The following is a 19,828-nucleotide window of genomic DNA, read 5'->3' as shown; positions in this document are numbered from 1 at the left end:
TGTGCCTGGGAACTTCCCTCTAAAAAGTCCCCTTGTGTTGTTTAAATAACATTTCACCAAAGAGGCACTAGTTCTTTTTCCAGAGAAAATTGAAGGCAAAATCTCTAGTGTTGAGATTTGTGGTTACGTTGAACAAAAAGTAAACACAGAGGTCAAAAGCCTGATTCCACTCATGTCATTGGCAAATCTCCCACTCGATTCAGCTTATAGAGGATACAAAGACTAGCAATGATTGCCTGCTGTAGATGGTGAAAAATTTAGCTTTCTGGATCTCTATTACTACTGTAGTATTCAGCTTTAATAAATCCTTTACCTTGAATAATATACAGCACAATGAGCTCCCTCTGTTGGTTAAACTGTAGAACAGTTTCTGTTGTAGAGCAAGTAGTTCCAAAACATTTGATCCAAAATTTCACAAGCATTTGCAGGTGTTTCAAAACAGTTTCTGTTTTTAACAGGGGAAGTTACACTTCTCTAGACACCTTCCTCACAGTTAAGCCTTTCAAAGGTCACTTCAGTAGCTTTAACCAAGGCTCATGAACCATTCCTAGCTTCCTTCTGAATTAAATACCGTTAATATTTCAAGATACATAATGTATCTTTAACAGCTTATTTTTTCTAACATATCAGATTTGTTAAAGACGGTAACTTTATTACAATCTAGCAAATTTGGTTTTAATAGCTGCCGGCAGTATTCTTAGTCTTTTTGAATGTGGGGCCGGATCATGAACTTTTTATCATCCAGTGGGCTGGCAAGCCATATTCAAAGACCTCACAGGAAGCGGTATCACATCACCACCCCGAAACAAAAGTACAGTGTTTACTTTCGTTTCCCATCACAGCACCTTGGGCCTCAGAAAACGACTTGGAGGGCCACATGGTGGCCCGCGGGCTGTACGTTGGACAAGCCTGTTGTAGATCATTGGGTCCAGTCCACCTGAACTAGGCAGGAAAAGACAACTGGGGTCAAGTGACACAAGCAAGGTGACTGTCCAGTCTCATTTTGAAGATTTCCAGGGTAGGTGACTGCACCACCACTGGAGAGAGTTTATTCCACAGTCTGGACACCCTGACTGTGAAGTTTTTCCTGGAATTGAGCCTGAAGTGACCTTCCAGGAGTTTGTATCCATTGCTCCTGGTCTTCCCCAGGGGTGCCCTGGTGAACAGCTGTTCACCGAGTTCTTGATATACTCCCCTGATGTAGTGGTAAGCCGATACCAACTCCCCTCTCAACCTTCTCTTCTGTAGGCTGAAGAGGCCCAAGTCCCTCAGCCTCTCCTCATATGGCTTGTCTTGCAAGTCCCTGATCAAACGGGTGGCTCTTCTCCAGACTCTCTCAAGTTCTTCCACATCCTTGTTGAAGTGCAGCACCCAGAACTGGGTGCAGTACTCCAGCTGCAGTCTCACCAGTGTGGAGTACAGTGGGAGTATCATTTCCTTAGTTTTGCATGAGATGCAACGGTTAATGCATGCCAGTGTGCTGTTTGCCCTGCTGGCCACAGCATCGCACTCCTGGCTCATGTTCATGCAATGGTCAATCACTATCCCTAGGTCCCTTTCGGTCGTGGTGCAAATCAAATTGTTGCCACCGAGCCTGTAGGTATGCTGGGGATTGTTTGCCCCAAGATGGAGCACCTTACACTTCTGAGTGTTGAACTTCATTTAGTTCTGGTCCACCCAGTTCTCCAGCCTGTCCAGGTCCGCCTGTATCAGGTGAAGTCCATCTGGTCTGCTGACTTATAAATGTCTAACTTTTCTAGTTGGTTTTGCACCAGCTCAGCATCCACAGTACTGGCACAGGCTATCATTCCCACCATGCCCCCTGTGATCTTTATCTTGCTTGTCTTTCCCCTTGGTCTGATTAAATACTGATGCAAAGTGGGCATGATAAAGTGCAGTTAGCTTTATACACACACATGCACACACACAAAGGTATACTCAAAGGGTGATACCACCAAGCTACTTTCCAGTCCCACTGTAGAATGGAAGTGTACTCTATATATGTGTGTGATCAAAGTTTAAATGAATGCTCATCTCAACCTTGGAAAATCATTCTGAGAACCCCAGAGTCAAGCCAGGCTCATCTTTACTCATGTATCTCCCTTTGTAAAGTCATCTGCAAATTAGCCAGTCCATTTTCTTTTGCTGGCTTTGCTTGGGTGTAACTGATTAAATCAGAGTGAACATTTCTGTTGATGATGCACGTGGATAACTAGGACTCTCAGATTAACAGGAGGAAAAAGAGCAAGAAATGATCATTCTAAACAGTAATGGACACAGGCTTGAAAGCTGGAGAGAGCTGACATCCTATTTTTAATAGCCATTTCTCGAAGTACAACCACATTTTCAGCTGGTCAGGAAAGAGCACATGAGCTGGCTGGGGGTGGGATTTTCTTAACTTTTGCTCTGGCTTTTGGTGCAAGGGGGAGCCAATGACAGGTATCCAAGAACAGAAGCTGCATTTCTACTGGCATTTGGGCTCACTCAAGACTGTGATACTCCACCAGGTACATTTTTTCCCCAAATGATTCTGTTCTCTCCTCTGCCCATTTGAGAGTTCTCTCTCTCTCATTCTTTCTCTCAGCCCTTTCATCCACATCCTGGTGATTGAACTCATAGAATCATAGGGTTGGGAGGGACCTTGAGGCCAAGGGTCCAACACCCTGCACCCACAGAGGAATGATGCTTCTAAATCATCCCTGACTAATGTTTATCCAGCCTCCTCTAAGACCTCCAGTGAAGGAAATTTGGCAACCTCCCTCGGCAGTCTCTTCCCCTGTCTCACTGTTTGAATAGTAAGGAAGTTGTTCCTGAAATTTAATCTAAATCTACTTTACTGCAATTTAAAGTCATTGTTTTGCATCCTGATCTCTTTAAACAAGGGTGAACAGATGTTCCCCCTCTATGGCAGCCTTTAAAATATTTGAAGACTGATACCACATGCTCTCCTCTCCTTAATCACCTTTTCTCTAAGCCAGGGGTATCCAAGTTACAGCACAAGGAGCCTCAACATATGGGTCCTAGTGCTGCCCCTGGATCTGGAGTTGACCCACACAGTGTACACTGAACTGATTCCACACACAGGACCCAGAAACTGTGCCACATGCAGCACCCACTTCAGCCACTCCAGGACCCACGCTGCATGCAGTGCTTCCCCCTGGCCACTCCAGAAAAGGTGTGAAATGCGGTATGGGTGGGTCCTGGACTGGGCACTGTATGCAGTGTGTCCCTGGATTGGGCTGGGGCATGCTCTGCAGGTGGTGTAGGTCCTGGACCAACCAGAACTAGCACCATGTGCTGGATCTGGCATGGGGTGGGGAGGCTCTGTGGGCCTGATCCAGGCTGCAGACTGGCCACACACCATTCATCTGGCCCATGGACAACCCACACCACTAGCTTGCAAAGCGAAAGGAGTTTGACACCTCTGCTGTAAACCAAACACTTCTAGTTCTCTCAACTTTTCTTTATACAGCTTACCTTTCAACAAGTACTTAATATTTTGTTGCTACCTTTGGACTCTCATCTCTCACATACTTCTTAAAATGCAGAGCTCAAAACTGTGTGCTATACTCTAGACTAGTGGGAACCAACCTGTTTGTCAGGCCTGCCACAGATTAGAAGGCATCTTAAGACAGAACTGAGTTGCCTAAATCAAAAGGATCTGATGCTCAAAAATCCTGCCTAAGCCTTTGGACACCTGAAGACTATGGACTTGTAAGTAGCAATACTGCCCAAAGCTTAGGTGCCAAGTGTGCTGCTACTACATCTGCCTGGATTTGCTATCTTCTTGACAGAGCTTAGTATCTCAGTAGCTAACCCTTCTTGGGGTTCAGAAATTAGGATTCCATGCTAAATCATCTGAGCAGCCTAATGTGATCATTATGCTCTTAAGGGCACTTAACACACCATGAAATGCAGTGAAAGTCCCAGCCTCTCTCATTCCAAAGCATGCAGCTGCTGGAAGCTCTTTACAGGAGAGTATAATAGTTACAGGAGAGTACAAGAGTCAGGAGGCTGGAGAGTTCAAGGAAGGAGGAGCAGGATTCTATGGGTTCAGTAAGGAGACTCCAGCAGGGAGCCCTGGGTCCTGTTTCCAACACCTTTTCTATATTTTATTCAGTGAATGGTACAAACCCTATCAGTCATCCCTGGAGCAAAAACCAGAATCCAGGTCTCCTCCTTTCTAGGGGATTGGCCTGGCTGCCAAGTCACAGTCCCTCTTGCTTGCTCTGTAATTTTTGGCTATATAGTTGTGTAGCTCCAATGAAGGATGCAGCAAGACATCCCCAATCCAGGTGGGCTTGTATGCTGCCAGTTAGTATACTTTCCTGGAAAGTATGAAGGCTAGGTCCCCAATGGCAGCAGAGGGCCTATAACCCAGATGTCCCACTTCTCAGTGCTGCAGCACTAGGCTGATCAGCAGATGGAGGGCAGCAGCACTGACATGAACCTGTGCCCAAACGGAAGACTTTAGCCCTTAAGTACAATAAGGGATCTGTGGATAAGAGCACCTTACTCAGGGCTGTAGAGGCAGGCACCCAAGTCCAAGAGAGAGGCAGGACTGCCTCAGGCAGGCACCATGCCATGTGCTGGCCTTTGTGAGTCTTTTGTAAGTGCTGTTGTGGGCACTCAACTGTCTTACTCTCTACGTGGAGAACTTAGAGTGTGTCTATACCTGCACAGGTGAAGCTGGTGCTAAAAAAACTCCCAGGTGCTTCAAACCCAGAAACACACTGGTGAGGACAGTGCAAGGATGAACACCCACCCTTCGCTGCTGCTTTCAAGTACAACTGAGGTCTTAGGAGTGAGAGCTGGGACCCCTGGGGCATCTTCACGGACACACGGCTGGGATTTGGACCATGGGAAGGGGTCGGGGAGGAGGCTTATTTTTCAGTAGGAGCCTGATGAATAGGAAGAACTAGTGTAGACAATACACTAGGCACCTCCACAGCTTTGCAAATTCCTCTCCTGATGGAGCTGGACTTTCAGAGTTTTCATCCTCCAGAAAGGAGAGCAACAGAGTATGGACCCTGGACTTCAGAAAAGCAGACTTTCCCTCAGGGATCTGATGGGCAGGATCCCCTGGGAGAGGAGTCTGAAGAGGAAAGGAGTTCAGGAGAGCTGGTTGTATTCTAAAGAAACAAAGGGCACAGGAACAAACCATCCTGATGTGCAGGAAGAATAGCAAATGTGGCAGGCAGCCAGCTTGGCTTAGCAGAGGACTCTTCAGTGAGCTTAAACCAGGGGTGGGAAATTATTTCAGCTGCAGGGCCACTTAACGAGTTTTGGTGAGCTGTCGAGGGCCACAAGGGTAACCCCATCCCTTGACAGGTACCCAGTCCCCTGCTGTCATCTTGGGACCAGAGGTCCCGCCCCCCCTAACCCCTGACTGTACATGGTGGCAGTGAGCTGGGCCAGCCCTGCTTGGCCTCATATTGCACAGCTCCCATACTCCCACCTCAGTCCCCAGCCACAGGTGGTGACAGCCCTACCCGGACCTATAGCATGCAGCTCCCGCCCAAGTCCCTGGCTGAATGTCAGCAGCATGCAGGGCCAGCCCCACCCGGCCCAATAGCGCTCCTGCCCGAGTCCCTGGCTCCACGTGGTGGCAGCATGCAGGGTCTGCCGAGTCCGCAGCGTGCAGCTCCTGGGCTCTGACCCCAGTCCCTGGTCACAAAAGAAGCATGCGAGGCCAGACCCACCTGGCTTCATAGCGTGCAGCTCCCCACACTCCCACCCCCTTCCCCCAGCGGGAGTCCCTGGCCCTGGCCCAGTGGGGCCCTCACCTGAATTCCCAGACTTGCTGACAGGGAGGGCTAGAAACAGCCTCAGGGTGGCCAGGAAAAGTCTCTGCCAGGCAGAGGTTTCTAGTAGCTAGCACCCCCAGGTTTGGGGCTACGGGTGGGTCAGGCCAGGCTGGGGTGGGGGGGTAGTTGCTTAGTAACCAGAACCGCACCTCCTGCATAGAGGTGGTGGCTTGTAGAGAGGCAGCCCAGAGCCAGGGCTTATGGAGGGGCTATGCAGGACAGATGGAATTGCCTGGCATGCTGGATCCAGCCCCCAGGCTGTCTTTTGCCCACCTCTGGCTTAAACACGAAAAGGGAGCTTACAAGAAGTGGAAGCTTGGACAAACAACTTGGGAGGAGCATAATAATATTGTTCAGGCATTCAGGGATGAAATCAGGAGGGCCAAAGTGCAACTGGAGTTGCAGCTAGCAAGGGACATAAAGAGTAACCAGAAGGGTTTCTACAAGTATGCTAGCAATGAGTGGAAGGTCAGGGTCCCTTACTGAATGGGAGAGGCAGCCTAGTGACAGAGGAGAAGGAAAAGCTGAAATACTTCATGCCTTTTTTACCTTGGTCTTCACAGGCAAGGTCAGCTCCAGACTACTGCACTGGGCAGCACAGTTTAGGAAGAAGGCGAGAAGCCTTCAGTGGCAAAAGAACAGGTATGGGACTATTTAGAAAAGCTGGATGTGTACAAGTTCACAGGGCTTGATGCAATGCATTTGAGGGTGGCTGATGTGATTGCAGAGCCACTGGCCATTATCTTTGAAAATTCACGGTGACCGGGAGGTCTGGGATGATTGGAAAAGGGCAAATATAGTGCCCATCTTTAAGAAAGGGAAGGAGGAGGATCCAGAGAACTAGTCAGCCTAAACTCAGTCTCCAGAAAACCATGGAACAGATCCTCAAGGAATCCATTTCTATGAACTTGGATTGCCTTCTATGAAATGACTGGCTCTGCGGATGTGGGGAAAACAGTGGACAGCATATACCTTGACTTTAGCAGGCTGTTGATACTGTCTCCCACAGTGTTCTTGCAAGCAAGCTAAGGAAGTATGGGTTAGATGAATGGACTGTAAGGTGACTAGAAAGCTGGCTGGATTGTCCGGCTCAATGGGTAGTGATCAACACCTCAAGCTGGTCACTGGTATCAAGTGGAGTGCCTCAGGGGTCAGTCCTGGGAGTGGTTTTGTTCAATATCTTTATTAACGATCAGGAAGATGGATGGAGTACACCCTCAGCAAGTTCACAGATGACACCAAGCTGGGGGGGAGGGGGTATAGTAGAAAGAAATCTACACTGCAGGGTAGGGCTAGGATTCAAAGTGAGGTTCAACAAGGACAAGTGTAAAATCCTGCACTTAGGACGGAAGAATCCCATGCACCGCTACAAGCTTGGGACCAACTGGCTAAGCAGTAGCTCTGCAGAAAAGGACCTGGGGGTTATCAGCACTGGATTTATGACCAATACCTTCTTCCAGGTAGACCCAAACCCTCAGGCTGACCACAACCTCTCCATTCAATAGCAGGCAAATTTTATTGATACACAATGATAGTGGATAAGAATAATTCAAACAGTTCTGTATCTACAGTCCTAGAGCTGTCACAGAGGGGAAATACATCTGGCCATTATGCAAGCTTCATCCTGAGGTTCCTTCTTGAATATCAGATGTCAGCAGCCTAGAGGTTGAAGGCCGAGGCCCCCCACTTCCCCCAGTGTGGGGGGAGAGGGGCGGAATGGATGAGACAGGTTGGTGGTGTGCCCTCTGTCCATGGTGGCCTCGGGTTCCCCTCTCAGGGACCTTTTGCTGCTCTAAAATTCCTCCTTTTGTATTCTCTCTCCCCTCGGATGACTCTTCATCTCTGGGTGTTGTTGAGTGGTTTCCCTGTAGTCATCATACTGTCCATGTTCTGTCCTGTCAGCATACTCCCTTGTTTCAAAAACCTATCATACGCATACATCTTAATTTAGTTATGTACTGGGCCTTCTAATTTGGTTTGTTCACCAAAGCTGGAAATCCCAAGGGCTCTGCAGTTTGGGACTGTGACCTAATGCCACCTTATCTCATATTATGGAATAGTGTGGTACACGTCCTTAATTTCCCAGCCTGTCTCTCTGCTGGCTTCAGACACAGTGGGTCTTGAAGAAAACTTTGTCCCAAACAGGGTTTTAGACACCAATTAACCCTTGCCATTCTCTTGGACCACTGTCCTAATGCAATATCTACTTTACCTACATGCCAGTTCCTAAAAGCAAACCTATAAATACCATTTTCTAACTACCAGGGTTTATAATGAACAATAAGCTTGACATGAGACAACATATCCTTGTTGTCAAGAAGACTAACAGTATACTGGACTGCATTAGTAGGAGTGTTGCCAGAAGATTGAGGGAAGTAATTATTCCCCTCCATTCTGCACTGGTGAGGCCACATATGGAGTAGTGTTCAGTTTTGTCCCCCCACTACAGAAAAGATGTGAACAGGCTGGAGAGAGTCCAGTGGAGGGCAACATAAAGGGTTTGGGGGTTGGGGCTGAGGGAGCTGGGCTTATTTAGTTTGCACAAGACAGGACTGAGGAAAGATCTGATAGCAGCCTTCAACTACCTGAAGGGTGGTTCCAAAGAAGATGGAGCTAGACTGTTCTCAGTGGTGTCAGATGACAGAACAAGGAGCAATGGTCTCAAGTTGCAGCAAGGAAGGTTTAGGTTGGATATTAAGAAAATCTCTCTTACTAGGAAGGTAGTAAAGCAGAAGAACAGGTTACTTAGAGAGGTGGTGGAATCTCCACCCTTGGAGGTTTTTAAGGCCTGGCTCAACAAAGCTCTGACTGAAATGATCTAGTTGGGGACGGTCCTGCTTTAAGCAGGGGGGGTTGGTTGGACTAGATGACCTTCTGAGGTCCCTTCCAACCTTAATTTTCTATGATCTCCCTCTCCCCCTAACCCCCATACACAGAGTTTTGCAGATATTCAGAGTAGTGGAAGAGGGCTATGGTGCAGAATGGCTATAGCTAAATTAAGAGAGAAATTGTTAAATTTTAAAAACGAAGGTAAATGACACTCTTTATGATGTTTTAAAATGCTGGTTCTTTGGCTTGTAGCTTAGACCCTGCTTACCAACTGGCCTGCAGAATCAAGAACAGGAACTGGAGGTTGGCTAGGCCTCCGGTGCTCAGGAAACAGGGCTGGAGCTGAAGCTGGAGCAGGCTTTGGGCACTCCAGAAACAGGACAGGAGCTGAAGTTGGAGCTGGAGCAGGTTGGTGGGCCTACCTCAGACCTTACAGGGCTTTCTGGTCTAGCAGGGGTCAAACCTTTCTACCTCAAAAAAAAAAAAAAAAAAAAAAAGATTGGAGTTCTCCAGCAATGGACAAGCTAATTTCAGGGCATTACCAGAAATTGAGACTGATTTTCTTCATGTGCACTTTCACCTTATCAGAGGGATACCTCTGAGGATGTGAAAAAAAATCAGAGCTAGCACTGGATGAAACTGCCCCCTAAAATTCCTTGGGCTGCCATCTCAGTGGTCTAGCAGGGACACCTCAGTCTCATGGGGGTCTGAATGGTCACTGCTGACAGGGACTTCTCTCTCCTGTTGAAGGGTCTTCATTTGGGTTTGCAATGTAGTGCTTTGATACAGTTCTGTCTGCAGCCAGCCATCAAATCCTCTATGGAAAACTGAGAGGTTGAGGGAAGCATCCTGGAGAGCAGGGACTGCAGATGCTATTGTTCAGAGACTCCCAAGCTATCATGGGCACAACTTGGACATGCGGGTGGGGAGGGAGACTGTCAGGAGTCAGGGGCTACAGGCACAAGCCTCGAATGTCTGAAGGTGTCATGAGATGAGTATAGCCCAGGAGTTAAAAGTGGCACAAGCACAGGCTTCGCAGAGGTTCAGGCAGGAAGGAGGGCATCAGGGAAAAGACTGAGGGAAGGAAGCTGGATTAGGGAACAGGGGATTGAAGTGTAGGGACCAGAAATCAGAATTGGGAGCACTGGGACTAGACAAAAGCAGAACCTTTCTTGTTGGGAGCCCAAAGAGTACTGCAAGAGCTGCTGCTTCTATGCTGTTGCCACAACCAAGCACTTACCTGGAGCCATCTGGGGGAACTCAGCCAGTCCCACCTAAGTTACTGGCCCCAGCTGGGGTTTGCCTGGCTGACATCCTAACTCCTGCCACAATCATCCTGCACAGTCAAGTTCTTTCCCGCTTGTTTCTCCCTTTCCTTCCAGCCTCCTCCTAAGCCCAATTCTGCTTGCACCATGACAGTTTAGCATTTTGCAGGCTGGAAGACTGTAACAAATGGCAGCCATGTTTACATGCTCTTACCTCTGGTCAATCTGTGAAGCAGCAGTACCCCACAGTCAAGTGACTTCAGGCAAAAAACCCTAGAGTAAAGAAAACAGATGACTGGGAGGGGAAAAGAAAGTGTTGAAAGGCGGCTTGTTAGTCACTGCCTGGTGTCTGATGATGAGCCACCTTTTCTGGTAAAAGCATCTGTCAAGATCTAAACAAAGTGATGAGCAATAAAGCAAAATTTCTTCTGGCTAAAAAATTTATACTGGATGCATTACACAGTCGTTTATTTGAAGGGTTCAGAGGTGACTAATTCAAGTGCCTAATGAAAGGTGCATCGCCCCTGGGTAGTTATGTAGCTGTATTAGACTTCCAATTTGTAATTAAAGTGTGCTCAAAGTTAAGGCCAGGAAGCATAGTATTTGGATTACAGGAGCAACTCAAATTAATACAGTGTGGGAATGCAGCCGTTTTCTTTAACTGCTGATCCATCTGGAAAAGCTTCCAAGATGTTAGACAAATAATGCCTGAGACATAAATCAGTTGGACATTAGCGTGTCAAATGACACACTCTGAAACTAAACTAGCAGTACACATGTTTCCCCAAACAACTTTTCTGGTTTAAATGGATTTTAGTAGGACATACCTTAGGGTGGGTTTCGATCCCATTTTGAAAATAATTTTCAGATCTAGGGGCTGCATTTCCCATTAAACACTCAATTACCCTTTTCTAACAGATGATGTGTAAACACTGATCATTTGTGATCAAAAGTTGCAGGGTACAAAAAAGCCAGAAAAATATTACCCAACATCAGGCATATTAGCATCTGTTCAACATCCTGTTTCAGTTTGTCATGCCACATTCTTTATTCCAAGCACACTATGAAAACATCAGCCAATTCACTTAGTACTTTATTCCCTGTAAGAAGAACTTTCTGTATGACTGTTACGACCAGGCTCCTACACATGTGGGGAGCCTGGTTCAACATGTTGGAAATCTAGCGCATCAGGGCAGACTTGATTAATCAAGTCTGCTGGAGCATGGACATTAACGTGCTCCAGCAGCCTTGCGCATCACATATATCAGCACCTCTGCACTGACAAAGTGGTGGCAGTTTGCTTTGAAATAAAACACATCCAGTGAGCTTCAGTTCAAAGTGCATCACAACCATTTTTTCAGCACAGGGACATGTGGCAAGGCTCATAAACATGATGCATGGGCACTTTTAATTAGCACGGCTTGCTAATTAAAGCACCCAGTGCCACATTGGAATCACATATAAAAAATGCCCGCTGATTGCAGAAGATGAGTTTTGAAATCCATATGGAATTTCTGGGCTTCCTTTGTGTTTGTGAAAAAATAGCATCCTACAAACATTTATGTAGAGAAAATCAAGCTGCATCTCATCCACATGAATGGAAGCAGAAGTTGCTGTTGTTGGCTTAGAAACAGTATTTAAAGGCCAAGTTTTTGGGGAATTAGTTTATAGGTATAGAGATATGCATTATAAGGGGTCAAGGTAGGCAGCAAGGGCTAAATGGATTTCTAAAGAGCTTGGGAGACACGCACACAGCTTCTCATGGCCCTGAAAGCTGGTGGGCTGTCTAGCACAACAAGGCCAACGGATGGATGCAGCCTGAGAATTAGGCAGGGCATCCCATAACATGAGATCACGACCTTCAAAGCAGACAGGTTGCCTAACACAACAAGGACACAGCCTGGGAACCAAAGAAGTATGTACCATATTGTCCCATAACACAAGATAAGTGACACCAGCAACAAGGCCTCAAAGAGCAGGGGGGTCTAAGTCCCAGTTTGTGGGGAACAGACTAAATTAGGAGAAGGCCCAGAAGACTCCGTGGGCATGTGACCACAGACAGACAACCAACCAGAGGCAGCCACGGATGAGAGTCATCAAAGGAGGAGAATACAAAAGCAGAGACTTAAGAGTAACAAAGGGTCCCCTCCCTTTGTCCCATCTCTCTCTGTCCCTTTGTCCATTCCTCCCTCCTTCTCTTCCTTGACAGGGGTTCCCATCCCCATCCCCTGGAAAGGGTCCTTGGGGCCACCCTGGACCAAGGGCATACCAGCAGCCCGTCTCATGCACCCCACTGGAGGGGGGTTGTGGGCCTTGGCATCCCAACTCCAGACTGCTGACATCTAAGAGAAAGAGCCTCAGAGTTGAGCCTGCATCCCGGCCAGAGGTACTTTGACTCTGATGACAACCCTAGGATTGGTAGATATAGAATGTTTGATTGTTTGCATTGTTGCTTTTTGTTTTTACTCTGTATCAATACATTCACCTATTATCAACTGTCAGGTGTTGTGGTCGGTCTGAGGGTTGTGCCTGCCCAGAACAAAGGTATAGATGCTGGGTCCAAATCCAGTGTCAACAGCTGTGGTTACACATATGACAATGGATTGCAAAATCTTGACCTCTGAGCTCCTACTTAACAGATGCCATTTTTCAGAACAAGTTCATATTTTTTTTTAACTTACAGAGAAAAAGGCTCATGCAACCCAGTATTTATTCTCCCATTTAAAGAAATGGATTAATGCTGAAACAAGCCAAATACCTGCTAAAAATGAACATGAAATCAAGCACCAGTGTAAAATTTGACACTTTTTAAAATAAAGGTATGGTTCTGATCTGGAGTCCAGAGTTGAATGGGATACATTTATTGCTGCTGTGGAGTGACAAGTAGAGACAGGGACGAGATCATATCCAACAAAAGGTGAATTATTTCCAAACCTCCACAGTCCTATTTAGCACGAGGAATTAAAAGCTAAAGCAAGACATGTCCTGCACCTCGAGCAGCAAGCAGGGGTGTCAAACTTGCTTGGCCAAATCCAGACAGTGGGGTTTCCTGTGGGATTGGACAACATGTGATTGGCAATGGCAAACTGAAACCAGATGTTGGATGGATGCTTATGTGCCTGATATTGGGTAATATTTTTCTGGCTTTTTTGTATCCCTGCAGCTCCCACACCCACTGGTTTCACTGCAGCTGCAACACCTAGGGAGTTAACACCACTGCTGCTCCTCTTCCCCTTTTCCTCTGCAACCAATTTTAGTGTCCAGGGGTGACTAGAAACCCACATTTTGGTGGTGGGTAAGAAGAATGGGGGGAGGCAAATGCCGTTAACTACCTAGGTTCCAGAACCACAGCTCCAGCAGCTGAAGAGGATCAACAATGCTTCTGCAAGGGCTCTGGCAGCTGTTGCAATGATACTCACAATCCAAATCTGACATGTGGAGGGTCACAGCAGGTATTAATCAAGGTCCACGACTTCAGGCCAAGGGTTGAAGTATTGTGGTGTGAGAGGAAGGTAGATCAGAGCCAAGAGGTAGGAACACATTTTGGGTAGGGACAGTTCTGAGTCAGCTAGAGCAAACAAGAACACAGCAGGAACAAGGCAAATATCCAAGGAGCACACACGCAAGCACTATTGCTGGGACAAGTTCCATAGGAAATGGAAGGAGTTTCATAGTCCTCCTGTCAGGTGCCTGCAGTTCTCCCTGGTCACTTGACTTCTCATTATCATCCTCATGGGAGGAACCAGGCTGGGCTGGGGCTGGTGTCTGATCAGTTCTGCGGTGCCACTGAGGACCTAGCCTCCATCTGCAACCCAGCCATCCTGGATCTGAATCCTTATGGTCCTAATACTCTGGGCTAGAGAGAGTGTAACCTCTTTTGTATTAGTCTAGGAAGAACTTAACAGGCAGATTGGGCTTGTTTCTGGTGAGCTTCAGCTGAATTTTTTGAGATGAAGGGTACACATTCTCATTCAACTTGCGAGTTTTTAACTGAACAGTTGGCAAAGGCCTGGCCTTGCCTAGTCGGTCAGATCTATTTCTGATTCATCATTTACAGAAGGCCCCCTAGAGACTATGGTAAACCATTACAAAATGCAATGCCTACTATGCTTAAACACATTAAAACAGCAAATACCAGAGCAGCGGATCATTCTACACAGGGAAAGGTGTTAGCTACCCTAATATGGCTGAAGTTGAACTTTGGTAATTACAGCATCAATGTTCCCATCATAACATCTACTTGCATGTTCTTCTGGATTGGGAAATCCTCTTCTATTATGTGCTACTTGGTTGGGTAGGGGCAAATACCATATTAACCCAAATCTAAGATAACCCTGAATTTAAGATGACCCGCCCAAATAATTAGATACTAGACATAGAAAATTATAAATTTGTTTTAACTTTGCATGTCTAAAATCTAGTTACTTGAGGGCCCTCTTAAATTCATCCCTTCCATCACTGCCACAGAGAAAGTAGTGACAGGGAAATCAATGGCTGGAAGGCAGACAGCTTGCCCCGTGCCCCTTTTCCTGCCCCACCCCCCCTTGCCACTTGCCTCCTGTGCCTGCTCGCCTGCCAGCCATCCTCCCTGAGTGCTTTTCCCCCTCTTACCACTTGTCCCCTTCTTGTGCCTGCCCCCCTCCCACTTAATTTTGCGGGTGCTTTTTTTCTGGCTCCACTGGAAGCACGAAGCATCAGTATGGGCCAGGCAGCAGTAGTGGCTCTAAGGGCCTCCTCCAGCCCCAGTTGGGGTCAGGGCTGGAGCAGCTCCCCCTGCCATTCTGCATGCCCATTCCACTACTCTTATAGTTGAATGAGTATGGTAGCTGTTACACCAGTAGTGGTAAAAGTGATCTAATGTGTAGTTATATCATACAATTGATAAAGCTGAAGTAGTTTGGGACAAAAGTAAAAAATAAACATCACCTTACTTAGAAATCGTCCAGACACTGGATTTTAACCTGCCTGATCAATATTTAGCAGGAGTAGCAGCTAAGAAAATGAACACTGTTAACATGAATGAAAATTGAGTATGTATGGAAAGATATTGGGTGGTGCCTGAAGAGCTATCAGGCATATGTCATATTAAAGCAACAGCTAAGAAGACTAGATAAATTGGTACTAGCACCAAGCTAAGACACCAGTGAATTGGGCAGAACACTGGGAAAATACAGACTAAATAGTGAAGTAACTGAAAAGTATAAAACAAAGGGCATGGAAGGTCCAAAAAATGGAAGAAAGGACCAAAGTAATAGGATTGTCAAGAACTTTGAGTTATTAACAGGGTATGAGAAGCAGAAAGGAAGATGAATGAGACTGAAGAGGCTGAATGACTTCTGTAGCGAGAAGCCATATTAAGAGGATCCTCAGCTGCTCTGTGTTGCAGGAAGAAGGTGCAACATTGTTGGTTTGAAGGGACTGCCTTCAACTCTTGGACAAATGGACCCAATGGAAATTGTTAGGCATTGTGACCAAGCAAAGTGACTTGTGGATGTGATTTCCCTTTGAGTCTTAAGGAGATCTTTAATTGATAATCCAGCCGAAATTGTTAGAATCAAGGCATTTCAAAAACAAAAAAGAGGGGGTGGGGGAAGACATGAGGGCCAATGTAAAATGAATAGCATTGTATTAATGTTTATTTCTAATTACAAGAAACAGAATATCAGTCCCTTATTTGTACAAAAATACCTGAAAGATTACAATTAGGTTCACAAGCCAAAAAGCTATTTACAGTATGAAGCAAAGCATACTGAATAAAGGTTTTGTCTCTTAAGTTAATACCTTTTGCATTCCCTGAAAACTTTAACTTTATTCCATTTTACAGTCACTAAATCTTGCATTGTGACAATATAATTTACGATAAGCAAGTCTTGCCACTGGAAAGGTGCATTGATTGGTCAAACTGTCAGGTATTTAGTGCAGAAAAGATAAGACAAAACATCTGAACTGAGGCACGTGTTTCTTCAAGATTAATTAACAAATAAAAGTTTTTGTACTTTAACACCTATCGTAACATAACTTAACTAGTAACTTTATTACCAAAATGGTTTGGCATTTTCCTTCTCAACATATTCAAGATTGCTACATGAAGTATTTATTTAGAAAATAAAATCACAGGCAAAAAAGATAAAAATTCAACAGGCTCCAAAACAACCCTGAGCATCCCCCTTTACATTCATGTCATTTAAATACAAAAATAAGAGTCAAATGTCCTTCAGTCCTTGGTATTCGGAGCTGGCAGCCAGCTGAATCTGCTGGAAAACTGTTAGGGTGGCACTGACCACTTTCCAGCAAAAAGAAGAAAAAGCAGTAACCTGCTCAAGTAAGATTTTTGCCACTTTGAAGGTGGTCACTTTCTCAAAACAGTTCACTTTAGCTGGGAAAGGTACAAAATACTAAGTCAGCCATCTACATACAAAATTATGATTCATAGCCCAACTTCTCAATTTAAATAAAAAGCAAGTTTTATAAATATGAAACACTGCACATTCTAACTGCCTATGGGAAAATGCATGGATTGAATTTTAACTAAACTATGTAAACAGGAAAAAAAATAACTACAGCATAAATGGTCTTATTAAAAACTGGTAATGTAATCAACACAAGTGTCTTTTTCATCTAAGAGGGGCCAACAGAGGCATGCAGAGTGAAGTCTGAGACTTAAGTTAGCTTAATTTCAAGGTTTGAAAATACATTTTAACTGACTAAAAAGCAGGAACACTCAATTCAGTATGTACACTTAAAAAGGCTTTTTACTAAAAACTAAATCAAGTTTCTTCATTCTTATATGTAGACATTACATGGAAAAATACTAAATGTGTTCTGTAAACTAAAATACAGTGTTTCTATACCATTGACAAGAGAGATACAGCTGATATGGTTGACTCAGGCAGGTTATAGTTTGTCTTAAACTATTTTCAACACTATGTGAAGACCTAAGGGCATAAGATTGTTTCTTCTTTAGCCTTTCAGGTGGCTAGGATTCAGACTCAGTGGCAAATATTAGTTAGAATGAACTAGTCATAAACTAGGCTGTAGAAATTGTTCAGTGTCTTGAGAGGACCACTCTGTTCAGCATACTATTCTGAAAGTTCCCAGGGTGAAACACTTCTTGATATGGATAAAACTGCACTGGGTATTTGAAAATAAAGTTAATTTCTACCTACTGATCATCTTGCTGAAAGTGACAATGACATATGCATTTATGGCAGTTCAATGAGAACATTCTTTCAGTACCTACCCTGAATTTAATCCTGGTTTACCATCAGAAGGAAGAAAGTGTTATTGTGTAAACATTAAATAACTGATTTAAATATTAACAATGAAGTAGTTCTGATGGCATGCCAGCCTTAAGCAGAGTATATACTTGTGTACAATAGAAATCGGTATGGATTAGTGTGCATTTCATAAACATTAGTTGTCACCTTGATGGAGGATATTGCCAGCAGTAAAATCAGAAACACCAGTCATAATCAAATGAGTTTCCAATCCCAGTTTGTACTTGTTTCTCACCATGTAAACTTTCACATGATCCTACAGAAAGGAAAAGGGGTACAGTTCTTTTCAAGTTCTATTCCCCAGAAGAGCTTTATCATCGTTACTGTAGGTTTGTTATAAGAAAAGATAGCTCTTTGAAACAGTCCGAAAATTCAAGGAGATATAAAGCTAAAAAACACTGATCTTTTGTCATACTAAGTAGATCATCAGCATAAGTATTGTTCACACAAAAACAGCTGGTTCCAAATACAAGTGTGGTCATTCAGCCCAATTCTATTTAATAACAGTAAATATCCCTAGGAAAACAAAGTCAATAGGCTGAAAAACAAACAAACCACCACATCAATAATAAAAAGGTTCAACATTTGTGCATAGAGTCTGACTAACACAGTCTTTGCATGACTGGGTACCACTAATATGCCATAAACATACTACAGCCATTATGCTAAAAGTCAACAGTTCTAAGAGTACATATGGTGGTATGTTCTTTTAGAACTGTATCCATATACCTTTTTCAAAAGACATCTGCAGGTGACAACCTCAGGTCTCCAGAGAAGTTTTCACACACACACACACACACACACACACACGTGTGTGTGTGCGTGCATGGACATGCGTACACACATACACGCGCGTGCAAATACTTCTGGGTTTTCTTCTAGATCCTTTTTAGGCTGAAGCATTCCATACATGTTAGGGTTTAGATTAATACCCAACTCCTGCATGAATTTAAAAGCCACATCAGCTCCTAATATAGGCTGCATACAATATTCGAAACAAAGTAGGAGTGCAAAAAAAGTGATCAATACAAAAAGTAAACACACTAGTCTTAATTGTCAAGATTATTCCAGGGCAAGAGTTCTTTTCAAAGATTTCTCTTCACAACTTGTTTGTTAAGTGGCCCAGCCAAGATAGCTTCCAGTTTTGTTACAAATTTGCTAATGATTTTTTCATACCCTCCCCCCACATTTTTGGGATGCTGGGACACTCAGCAGCAATCACTCTTAGGTGTTGGACAAACCAGTAATCTTGGTCTGTTGGCACCAACTGAATCCAATCCCTTTCAGAGTCCCAAGGTGCATAATATTTTTACCAACTTACAAATCTGCCAATTCCCCAGTGTCAACTTTCTCTTAACAATTCTCCTTCTAGAAAATCCAGTCTTCGGTGAGGGTCAGATATGATGTCATAAGGCCACTCGGATGCAGTGGTGTTTGAGTTTGCAGGGCAAGACTCCTTTGTTTAGTTGGTAGAACTCGACAAGCTGAATTAGATCAGTGAATTTGGTATTCCCATCATCGAGGCTGAAAAATATTTGTCCATCGTCCTCACACTAGGGAAATAAAACGTCCTTTCCCAGTTAGGTAGCACCTTGGAATTTCCAAGACCAGCAATAAATTAAGATTCTAGACGTCTGATTTTACAATTCCATAGGATAAAGAATAAAGTACACATTAAAACTCTTCAGTGTGGAACTTTTGGGGGGACACCTTTTCATGTTTAGTTTAGTTAAAAATTTAATAGCATCTCAAAATAAAATATTCCTGAAGCTCACCGTCAGCATATCAGTGTCACTTAGGGTCTTCTGGCTGCATAGCTTAATGTGTTCTTAAAGATGCAAAGTATCAAATTCCTGCTTATCTGCAACCCCCCCAAAGCTTCACTACTAGGAACCAGCGTGCAACAACAACAATCTGGGTGAAGATTTTGCTTGCTTGTTTTCCATCCAGTGGAGAGGTGTGGAATCACACTTAAGTGATGGAATGGATCCAACACTGATTGAGCTTCCTGGCCCTCTCCACTATGGAGCAAGTTTCTTTGGTGAGCCCATCTGCTTAACAGGTTAGTAGTACCCCGGGTGCAGCAAAACAAGAAAAGCATTCCCGTTGCGACTCCCACGCTATCAGAGACATGTTCACAAATTCAAGTTGCTTTGGTCAAGTGCCTGAAGAGTAGCTATTAATGGTCTGATTGCCCAAAATGCTGAGTGAGTACCTATGTCTTCCACTGAAAGGAATGAGCTGAAATCCCAGTTAGAATTTTTTTTTAATAAGAGTAAAGGCACTCTGGGGAATGAAGTCTGTATAAGTTTTTAATTGCAGCTCTTCATGAGGTAAAGCAAGAATTCTCCTCAAAGACTTGTTAGCTGGTCAGTGTATTGGGAAGACAACAGTAGGGAAGAGCACAAAAGCCATTTGAGTGGCTAAAAGGTACTTGGTATTTACTTTGTCTAACATTCGGGGCTAATTGTCTGGATTGACTAATCTCATTAATGGGTTCTAGTGTGATGGAGACGACTGCAACTATTTTTTGTAATCTTAAAGAGCTGCAAAGGTCATAGTTCTTTATGTTGCTTCTCTACCTTGACTCAGATATTTCCTCCAGCAGCCAGGGCAATAATTATAAAGGGCATAATTAAACAGGCATGGA

General features: G+C 44.6%; 1 protein-coding gene and 1 long non-coding RNA gene across 4 annotated transcripts in view; both read right to left on the bottom strand.

Annotated features, from left to right (window-relative positions):
• Positions 1 to 7,300: 7,300 nt before the first annotated feature.
• LOC132250841 (uncharacterized) lies at positions 7,301 to 14,466 on the bottom strand. Its single transcript, XR_009462497.1, has 2 exons — positions 10,116 to 14,466; positions 7,301 to 7,731 (listed from the first exon to the last, which is right to left on the bottom strand). It is a non-coding gene; the product is annotated as an uncharacterized LOC132250841 (long non-coding RNA).
• Positions 14,467 to 15,519: 1,053 nt separating this feature from the next.
• The window catches only part of GRB10 (growth factor receptor bound protein 10), a 201,913-nt gene continuing 197,604 nt past the window's right edge, over positions 15,520 to 19,828 (bottom strand). For all 3 annotated transcript variants that reach the window (XM_019483873.2, XM_006270561.4, XM_019483874.2), the window contains one exon: positions 15,520 to 18,731. In XM_019483873.2, coding sequence (XP_019339418.1) covers positions 18,585 to 18,731 — 147 coding nt within the window. In that variant the 3' untranslated portion in view covers positions 15,520 to 18,584. The remainder of the gene's footprint in view (positions 18,732 to 19,828) is intronic.

This window comes from Alligator mississippiensis, chromosome 5, assembly GCF_030867095.1.
Source record: "Alligator mississippiensis isolate rAllMis1 chromosome 5, rAllMis1, whole genome shotgun sequence".
Lineage (NCBI taxonomy): Eukaryota > Metazoa > Chordata > Crocodylia > Alligatoridae > Alligator > Alligator mississippiensis.
Note: the sequence above shows the minus strand (reverse complement) of the source record. Positions and strands in the feature narration are given on the sequence as shown.